Below are 11,235 nucleotides of genomic sequence, written 5' to 3' on the forward strand. Positions count from 1 at the left end.
GAAGTCATCGACATAGTGTGGGCGTGGTCTAACCACCCTACTCTCTCATCGCCCTTTTTTACCTTGGCATCCTGGATGATCTTAGGTAACACACTTGTGTGCTCAAGGCAACCAGGTACTCCTAGAACTCCACCTATCTGAACTGAAGTATCAAAGAACTTGTTCTCAATGGTGCATTTTGGGTAAGGATGGCTAGGCATATGTTCCCTTCTATATTTACAATGGATATCTTCCTGAAATGCTTGATTCCTGACGAATTCTCTTCATGTAGAGAAAAGCAGCCCTCACCAAGGGTCCAGTTCTGGCATCTTGCCTCTTCTCCATCCATATGACCTTTATTAGCTTCCAAAGTCATCTGGTGTGTCTTGGACAGTATTTGTAAACCTTGTAATTAACATCATTCGGCCCAGAGACTGATGCAGGCCTTTGTATTTTTTTAAATAATTTCCTTCATTTGTTGCAGGTTTGGTTCTGAACAGTTAGCTGGAATTGCTAATTCGTGTGGTTTTATAAGTTTGGACTGCTCTCTGAGACTTTTCTCTCTTTCTGGACCACTGTGGGCTTTTCTCAAGTGTTCTTCTGCCTAATAAATTCGGACATATAAGACTGTTTGATGTTTTGTCTTCAAACAGCTTTTAAACAAAATCCAATCAGATTAGATGTTACACGTGCTATTTTCTGCATACGCTCCCTTGTGTTCTTGTATATGTTCTTTGTTCTTCTCAGTTTATTTCGCCTTTCACAAATGCTATCTCTGAAGGTCGCGCAGCCTTTTTTCTTCATCCACTACATTGTGATACCTTCTTGTCAGCCTACGCATCTCTACTCTTTTAAATGCGATCTCCTAAAGACTGCAGTTTTCTTTTGCTTCTTTATTCTATCCCAAACCGATATTTTTCCATACTGTGGATGATGGTGGCCATGGCGCCTAACTTTCTGTCAACACTTCCATTTTTAAAGCAGCGTTCAAATACCCGCACTTTTAATTGTATGCAATTCCTGACACGTTTAATAACAACATATGCATAACCTGTGAAATGAATTTATGCCACTGTAGGGTTATTTAAGGTTACGAATGCCACTCTATGGTTATTTAAGGTTACGAAAACCATTGTATTGTTATTTAAGGTTATGAAAGCCACTGTAGAATTATTTAAGGTTACGAAAGCCACTGTAGGGTTATTTAAGGTTACGAATGCCACTGTATGGTTATTTAAGGTTACGAAAGGCACTGTAGCTTAAAAAATATCGATGTTGTGAAAATGATATATGCTCTTGCACGGTCTGACGCACGATTGGGGAGGGAAGTTTCCTATATATAATGGCATTTGGAGAAGTCTATGTCATTTACGTATATTTATTACAACTCTAGCGGCATACCATTGGGAACCATTCCTTCAATTCTAAACCGAAGTACTTGAATGGATCATTGTCTCAAATTAAAAGACTAATCAATCATAATCATTGGTTTATACATTTAACTTGGGATTTAATTAGGATATTGTGCAAGATTAGATAATTGCGCATTTGCCTTGACCTTGATGTCTTTATATAAGAATGAACGCTTAACGGTCAGATATATTTGTCGCGTGCTTCTATATATGGTATCAAAGAATTAATACTGGAATATGTGAGTAAATTAAAACTTACTGTTGTACGTGATTGGGCAGCACTTTGGGATTCTGTGTGCCACACCACCACTATACAGATTTGTATGATCAGCCCCCTCACCGCTATACAGATTTGTATGATCAGTCCCCTCACCGCTATACAGATTTGTTTGATCAGTCCCCTCACCACTATACAGATTTGTATGATCAGTCCCCTCACCACTATACAGATTTGTTTGATCAGTCCCCTCACCACTATACAGATTTGTATGATCAGTCCCCTCACCACTATACAGATTTGTATGATCAGTCCCCTCACCGCTATACAGATTTGTATGATCAGCCCCCTCAAGCTTTCAGAATCAGATTAAGGCACAAAATAAAGCGGCTATTTATTAATTATGTATGCTCCTGAAATATTCCATAATGGCTAGTGGACTTGTACGGCATTTAATATAACCATAAAAATAAACAGATGTCCCGACTGTTGGTGAATTGTTGCAGTCACCAGAAACTCAAGTCGATCTTTTTCTGTCGTACTTTTCACACAAGTATGCGCGACTTAATTTCCTTTACTGTGAAATCTTATGCTTTTGAAATAAAGCCTTGGATCACTAAATTGTAGTATCCGTAATTTTATTACCAGGTCTTTATCCAACATATATTCAAGAAACTATTTTTTTTATTTAAAAAAAAAAATGTTTGTCTTTTCATTAGAAATTAAATGACGAGAAGCATTTTCGCCGTATTGATTGATTGACGGAGATTACGTAAATCTAGATAAATCTTTTTTTTCAATACAAACAATCAAATTGATGAGGACAGTCTTCATTTTTGAATAGTATTACACTTCGCATTTTTCATTCATGGCACCACTATTATTTTCAATTTTGCAGGTACCAGAGAAGTATGAAAATATATATTCCAACATTCACAACAAACTTAGAAGGATGTATTGCGGTAAGTTTGAAGCAGGAATGCAAACTGGTTTTTCTCTTCTTTTTGATTTCTTCTAAAATATGGCGATAATTTAAGGTTACTGCATAAGTGCGTGGAATTGTTATATTTCCTGGGAGGTAAAATGGCACACTCACTCATAGTGATATAAATTGTTGCATTACGCATAAGCTGACGTAAATTGTCAATGCTTATGGAAAAATTAACTCTGATGTGAGCGGTATTTATGTTAGAGAAATTCAGTTGAAGGGGTTCTTGAAAATTTCTAGCGGCCATTTAAAGTAAGCTTTAATGGACAATAAGAGAACAGTGCTGATTGGTGGTCAACAGGAAAGTGATCTTAATACTTTCAGTGGCAACAGGTTTCAGGTGTTCTAGCGATTCAGACTGACCAGAGGATTTGTGTCCTCTTCCCACTTTCAACTGTCGGCTTTTGCCTGTGGTTTAGTGTTAGTACAATTTTTTCTCTACTTGATTATTCCTCATTGACCATCGACGTATCGCCAGTGCAGAGATAAACCACTGAGATAGTGACAAGGTGTCAGTTGTAAAGCTTTACTTATAAAATTATCACTACGTAACGTACAGTGAGTTTTTATGACGAATCAAAGAGCTCGTAAGTAAAAACAAGATGTTAAGCTTTAACTATTTCAAAGATTGACAACATTCTAGGTGTCGGAGCTTTAGACCATGATTCAGCGTGATTCATCATGTAACGAATCTCACACATTCAGCAAGATTACTGGTTAGCGTTCCTTCGACATTTGCAATATTTTGATATTTAACTGACATTTGGGAGGAATCAGCGATCGGCCAGTCGGTAGTGTAATTATTTGCTAGATATTATTTTGCCAAAATGTTTTCCTCCAGATTTCATTACGTTTATACTCGATTATAAGTCAAGTCAATTTGCAAACAACAAATATCCTGATCTACCGTAGCATAATGTGTATGCAGATCAGGGTCTATGTTGTTTGCTGTACTGATTACTCCTAACAAACTGCACAGACCCAGATCTGCTGGGACATAATGCGCCGGCAGATCTGGGTTTGTGCAGTTTACAGTGGGACTCGTCTTATATGAGAGTATACGGACGGTAGGTAGGTAACCGCGCACGTTTTCTTGTCAGTATTGATGAGCAAGACGAATCAGGTGAACAAGGTATCAAGCCATATGATGTTATTTATAAAATGACCTCTGTTTGCATGCAAATTTGCTTTGGTTACATTGCCGACAGATTTCACATTGAAATCGTTGCCCTTTTCTACACTTTGTGATACCATTACCCAGCAAACGTTTGTTTTCCAGGTATGGTATCTGCATTAGACGAGGCAGTAGGAAATATTACCACAGTGCTGAGGGAAAGAGGATACATGGATAATTTACTCTTTGTTTTCACAACTGATGTAAGAAATTTCTTCTCATCTCAAGTGGGATATCTCTTTTTCATCAGTCTTTTTTTTAACAGGTATAAATGTCCATAAAAAGAACCTTAGAAAACTATTAACACATGAATAATGTTTCACTTTCATGGGTTAAATAGTAATATCCAAATCTCTCCCTCCATCAGTCAGTTAAAAATGAATTTACCATGCATAAAAATGCAAAGTGCAGGACAAAACAAAATAGATAAGCCCACTATTGTTCAAAGCAAGACTGAAAAACAAGCAGATGTAGGCTAAGAGTACGAAGTACCTATTTATTTGTCAGGACTACGAAGTACCTATTTATTTGTCCGGAGTACGAAATACCTATTTTTTTGTCAGGAGTACGAAGTACCTATTTATTTGTCAGGACTACGAAGTACCTATTTATTTGTCCGGAGTACGAAATACCTATATTTTTGTCAGGAGTACGAAGTACCTATTTATTTGTCAGGAGTACGAAATGCCTATTTATTTGTCAGGAGTACGAAATACCTATTTATTTGTCAGGAGTACGAAGTACCTATTCATTGTTGTAATCATTATTGAGATATAAGTTTGTTTTTTGATGTATGATCTGTTTACTAAAGTGAAAGGACAACTGGATGTATACTTTGATTTCTCTAACAGAATGGAGGGCCAGTCGTTCATGGAGCAAATAACCTTCCTTTAAGAGGGGCCAAGGCGACTCTTTGGGAAGGAGGCACTAAGGGTTCTGCTTTTGTCTACAGCGACACTCTTCTAAAGAAGACGAAGTATTTAAACACTGAGTAAGTTTATTGTTAATAAACGGATATACTTTAATATTATTATTATTATTATTATTATTATTATTATTAATGAGATACTAAGACCACTTATGTTGTTGATGCTGTTATTATAATGACAACACTAGCTACTGTTGTTATTATTATTATTATTATTAGTAGTAGTATTTAGAAATTTGTGTCCTTTCAGCATCAGGAGCAAGAAAGGTGCAACTTAGGAAATGATATTAAAAAAAATAAAGCCATTTCTGTATAAATGTATTGTTAGCAAAACCTAAGATGTAATATTATAGTTATTAGTTTCGTGATTGCTACCCAGAATGCAATTTACCTTTCATCCATTTATAGAGCAATGTCTATAAAATATAAAAAGGGTACTTTTAAATAATCACAATGGGCTAACTTTCGGATTCAGTATTCAATTTAAGAAGCAAGTTTTCCCCTTTCTTTATGATATAAATTTGGTTACAGAATGATGCATGCAGTTGACTGGTTCCCTACTCTGTTGCACGTGGCGGGCGTTACAGCAGGTAATTTTACCCAGTGTACCTATTACCAATTTGCTTAACTCTCAGTACAACAGTTCCCGCAGCGTGTCGGTAAATGCTGCTTTATACGTAAAACTTGTGTATTATTACTGTCATAACTTGTGCAAATAATAGTCATGATTAGAGATACAATGCCAATTTGGTAACCGACATTTAAAAATGATATATACGAATCTTTACATTTTTTTGGTTTATAATTGCAGGTATGGAATCTATCCGTAACAAAATTAATTTGAATCACAAATGTCAACAAAATATAAGCATGTACTTTGTTTAGAATCGAACCAACTAAAATGGTATAACATTTAAAAATCACAAATCAGATTTGAATTGATAACCTTTTTGTTTTCATTTATCGTTGATCAACGTTATTAGCCAATTAATCCTTAATCCAACCAATCTTCAATCCATCAAATCCTCAATTCATTACACGTCTAACATTTCTGGACACAATTATGTAATATTACCTTTACTGCTGTAAGTAAGAAATACAGCAAGCAACCTGACATATTTATGACGGAATTTAAGCAGTATAATTTTTGTTTGTTTGGCGGGCGGGGGGGGGGGATGCTGTATATACCTTCTTATAAATCCAGTCAAACTACAAGCAACGTAGACCTTGACCTAGCATTGCCTAATGCGCTTTAAGATTAGTGTCTGTAATGGACTAATCGGTGGAACAACAAAATGGAACCCAATCCGACGGCGCATTATGCGACGTTGATAAGGGCCTATGTTATTTGAATTTGGTTCAGACTTATACAGAAGTATATATGGTATGTTGTGAAATACACGTCTGTAAAACAAAGCAAGTTTTTATTTTCATGAAATTCAAGACTCCAGTATAGACGGCCTGGATATGTGGCCAACCATAAGTGAGAATAAACCATCTCCAAGGAAAGAGTTTGTCTACAACATTGACGAAATCCTGAAAAATGCCGCTATCAGGTGAGTAAGGGGTCATTTTACATAATCTAGATCTTTAGAAATCTTCGGCCTTTCAGAACTTGTTTATGCTTATATAACCAATCACAACTAAAACACTTTCAATTATAAATAAAAACCTTTCATAAAAAAAATTGGAAAAAAATTCCCCATTTGTCTCAAATTGTTATATAATTAAATATGCATAGACTTAAGAATTATCACCAATATACAAGAGTGTTTCACTAGTAAATTAAGGCCTGGCAATCCAGCTGCTAATCAAATAAAAATCTACGGTATTCTCAAAGAATCAACGAGCATGTATTTGTATCGAAGAATCAAGACATAGCTAAACTATGTGTTCTCATTCTTGCCAAACTCTAATACAACACACTCAGCTTCTGTGTTGCATACTATTTCCCTTACCAAATGTCCCAATCAGATGCATCAAGTTACGAACGAGTACGATACAGTCGAAAGATGCCGATGAATCACGTATGAATACGAAATGGCCCACGTTCTCTTCAGTGTCAATTAATTGTGTGCGACGTAACTAACAAATTTTAAGACTATTTATGCAACCAGTTTATAAAGGAGTTTAAACTTACTTTTTTTACAGAGTCGGTAACTACAAGCTTATTGAGGGGAGTCCTGGACATTTTAATGGTTGGTATCCTTTGCCTAAAGAAGACGACCCTCAGTCAAAAGAACCAGACAACAGTGAGGAATATTCGGATGAGTCATTCATCTCAGCTGAGCCGCAGCACCAACTCTTTGATATCTCAAGTGAGCAAAGAGCATCGGTCTATGTTGGTTTTTTGTTTTTTTTTAATTTCTTCACAAAAAAATCTGCAATTGGTGTCTTTGTATACTTGTAACAAGCTATGACCGATTCACCAAAAAAGAAAAGAAAAGGGACAGTGAAGGATAAAACTTTAGAGATTAAGCGCGCTTACATCAGAGATCCTCCGATCACATATTGTCATTGTACTGGAAACTTGCTTAAAATGGTATTGATCGCTGGCATCGTTTAGTTTGATATTAAAGATCTTCGTTCGAAGTGATTTTTCAGATGGTAGAGATTATGCTGACCACGAATAAGTATTGTTTTTAAAATTCAACTTTCTTGCGTACCCGATCACAGCCATCAGGGCGGGTGTTCTCATTGGTTCACATATTCATTTCATTAATTAACAACTTAGAATATTAAAATACAATTGCGATGTGCATATATTTTAGCCTCTCAGCTTTGTAATTTGTTGTCTAAAGATGTTATTATAATATAAATTTGAATTTGAAATAGGTCTACTGAATATTAATGCTCTATTTAAATATATTTATAACACCTCATGTTTTATTGTTGGTTTTCATTGTTCTTTTCTAAATATGAATATTGAAGAACATAAGAGAAACATTATTTGTTTATAAAATTTTGATATATTTCTTTGAGCAGATGATCCAACGGAGCATTTTGACATCTCCAAGAAATATCCGGAAGTTCTGAAGCAAATGAAAGAACGCCTATCTGAGTACAAGAAGTCACTGGTTCCCGCCAATTACCCGCCACCGGATCCTAAATCGAATCCGAAATATTACAATGGAACCTGGAGTCCGGGATGGTGTTAAAATTGCTATTGAATCATATTCTAATACATAATCGATTACGGAAATTTGTGTGTTTTCATAATGTGTTAATTCTTCTCATTTACTTTTATAGCTTCCCACTCAGGAATTTTTTTTCAAACCAGGCAAGTAGTTTTAGGTGATCCTTAAATTTCAAACATTACGACTTCAAGGGAGAATATATGGAAGGCATGACTGATGAACAAGAGCTATCATTGTTCTATAAACAAGATGACATATGCAACATAGAAAAGATATTGAAGACCACTGTATTGTAAATGAATTGGTTTGCAGAGTAAACACTTTATTAGTCCTGTTATGGTCGAACAAATGGAAGGCAATATCACACGCAATGACCCCCCCCCCATCATAATTAACAACAGAAATAGTAAACTATACAGTTCTTACATATAATAGATTTTATTCTTGGCTATCATAATGATTCCATCAAACTTACCATTTGATAGTTTTAACAGCCTTGATATGCACATGAATAAAATAACAAGCTGAATGACTGAAAATAGTAATAGAACGAACATTACGTAAACGCAAATGATAACTAACAATGATTGCACAGTGCATTAAGGAACTGCAATGCTAAATTGCTAGGATTTAAAAAAGGAAATTTACAAATATTGTCTGAAATAGATACAACCTAAAACCTCAACTTATATATATTTTCCTCAATTCGATTAATTGCACCAAACATTACTAAACGGGCTTTGAAATGTGCTTACTAAAATCGATAGATGTTATAAATGTTATTCACGGTAACTTTGTTTCATATGATGTGAATAGAAACTGCCAGCTATTACAGATGGACAGAGTCAACATAGTATCATAATAAACGTTGAAACTGGAAAAGCAATATACTTTCATGGTATGAATCAAGTTTTCTTTATTCATGTTTTGAGCTATTGAAGTTGCATATATATATATATATATATATATATATATATATATATATATATATATATATATATATATATATATATATATATATATATATATGAGAGGTCTTACTGTTTCTGCTTTAGACATGCTATGTAACATTTGTTTAATTTAAACATTGAGACAAATCAGAGATCAGTTAATAGATAATCCGATTAAGGTAGTTGATGCTGCCGGCCAGTCAGATTGTACAAATATGTGTCGATGCCCAAAAGCGTTAAACATCGCTTGACAATGTATTTTTAAAACATAGTACGATCTTGAGAAAACAAGTCGACAAAATCTTTGCACTTAGTGACAATCAAAAAACTAGCTAAATCTTAGAGACGCAAAATAATTATCGAGAACAGAAAACGGTTGTAAATGTTCCTAATTTGCTTAAATAAACATTCGAATGTATTGTTTACTTCTACATAAGAATTTCAAAGGAAACGACAGGGGAGATACAGTAACATCTGCAACCTAGTCATCAATCATCTGTCAGAATGTTATATATAATGTTACATTCAATGAAAAACAATCATGTACATACTGTTTATAAGAGTGCAGTATTAAATACTTCGACGCGAAACCATAAAGAAAGCACCTGTTCAGTCCGGAGGCAAATTAAACTAGCAGTGGTAAATTTCTTACACATAGATAGCGAAGGTTTAACCTACACCTAGATGGCACTTATGTTATCCGTTTAAGTTTTCAATCCAAATGAACTTATTTGAGGAAGGAATTCGAAATGACAAAACCACATAAAAATTGCAGAGTTCAATGGAAACAGATCGACGGCACAGGATTACGTACATGAAATATTGAGAGAACAAGGTTTAATGATCCAGACTTTAAACTGAATGGAATATGCTTTTGGTCTATACAATTATATCACTCCAATACAACTACGCACACAGAACAAAAGAAAAAACACGAAAAGTCAAGACATCCTAAACATAATGATTCTACAAACTTCCTAATAATCAGGTAAGTTATGGATACATATTTATTGCAATAGTGTTGCCTGTTACCATGCATGTTACTTGTAAATGTTTCATATATATGTAAAATTCGTTACACTTCATAAGGTAAATGTGTAAGAACTTACACCAAAAGGAGTTAAATATCTCGTTCCAACTCATCACTGAATCACATAACCCCGAGCAATATTAAACCTGAAAAAAGGTTTCAGGTAGCACCTCTATAGCTAAGTCCATATTTGTTGATTGTACAGGTTAGTTTCTTTGTGTCGTCTCTTATGAAGGTGAAAGGAGATGCAAAGAATGCAATGACAAGCTATGGTCAAAATACAGCTAAAGATGCAACCATGTTTTTCTCAGGTTGAATAATGCCACAGTTTTTAAGAAATGCAAACATATGTGTGGTTTATTGTTTCTGTCAAATCGGATGAAATAACGCATTTAGAGTCAAAAATAAACTGAGAAAATTAAGAAGAGAGACAAGTAATGTGCAAAGTAAAGATGTAGACTGTGTACGGAAAAGATGTTTAGAATACCATTTGACACTCAAATCATTGAAAGGGTGTTGTACTAATGCATCTTCTCTTCTGAATGATTTCAGATTTGAAACTATACTTGCAAAAGCCTCTGCATTGACAGTAGGCGGTAACCAAGTCAATGAACTTGAAAACATTTATCTGGAACACGATACAATTACATCCGAATTTATTGCACAATCAGTTAATGTCAAAATTAAAAGTGGAATGCTGTCTTTTGCGCTTACATTACCAGTATATATTCGTTGAGCAAGAGAAATACAAATAAATTTGTAACACAAATGTTTTAAACTTTGACACTGATGACAATTGCATGCAGCTTGATTTGTGAGTACACATCATAAGGGATTGCTTAGCAGTGGTTTAATTTATATGAGTACAAAATATCATGGTCGATGTTATTCGTTATGATTAGAGGTACCGTAAATAGTTAGGCGTGGGGGTGGAATTTTATACATGTCTATAAAAAGGTTCTCAAATATAACAATTAAATAGAAATAAGATGGACAGAACAAAACTTGTTCTAAATATCACATAAATATGACACCTGTTGCATTTTAGACGCGGATTCAACAAGTATCAGATATCTTCAGAAAAATTAATTCCAGATTTAAACGATTTATATATTTTGCCAAACAAGTTATTTATTAAGCGCAAGGGTAGAAAACAAATAATCGATCTACGTAGATATAAATCTATCTGCAGATCTGATTATCTTTTTAATTGATATTTCATTTCCTTTCTTTAATGAATCCATCAACAACAACAAAGCAAAAAAAAAAAAAAAACTATTATTGAATGAAATATAGAGGTTTTGATTTATTGATTATTGATTTAACTTAAAAATAATGCCTGAAGGAATACTTTTGGCAGTTTTAATGTTCCATAAAACTATAATGAGACTGCGTCTCCGATTCAGATATTGCATCGTCC

The 11,235-nt window shown here is 34.5% G+C and overlaps 1 protein-coding gene across 1 annotated transcript in view; it reads left to right on the plus strand.

Annotated features, from left to right (window-relative positions):
- LOC149785606 (arylsulfatase B-like) overlaps nucleotides 1-8,697 on the plus strand; it is a 25,553-nt gene extending 16,856 nt beyond the window's left edge. The window contains exons 8-14 of the mRNA XM_089931215.1: nucleotides 2,507-2,570; nucleotides 3,876-3,973; nucleotides 4,622-4,761; nucleotides 5,230-5,288; nucleotides 6,143-6,254; nucleotides 6,850-7,016; nucleotides 7,684-8,697. Coding sequence (XP_089787341.1) covers nucleotides 2,507-2,570; nucleotides 3,876-3,973; nucleotides 4,622-4,761; nucleotides 5,230-5,288; nucleotides 6,143-6,254; nucleotides 6,850-7,016; nucleotides 7,684-7,856 — 813 coding nt within the window. The 3' untranslated portion in view covers nucleotides 7,857-8,697. The remainder of the gene's footprint in view (nucleotides 1-2,506; nucleotides 2,571-3,875; nucleotides 3,974-4,621; nucleotides 4,762-5,229; nucleotides 5,289-6,142; nucleotides 6,255-6,849; nucleotides 7,017-7,683) is intronic.
- Nucleotides 8,698-11,235: the final 2,538 nt, after the last annotated feature.

This window comes from Sinohyriopsis cumingii, chromosome 13 (genome assembly GCF_028554795.1).
Source record: "Sinohyriopsis cumingii isolate HCF-2022 chromosome 13, ASM2855479v2, whole genome shotgun sequence".
NCBI lineage: Eukaryota > Metazoa > Mollusca > Bivalvia > Unionida > Unionidae > Sinohyriopsis > Sinohyriopsis cumingii.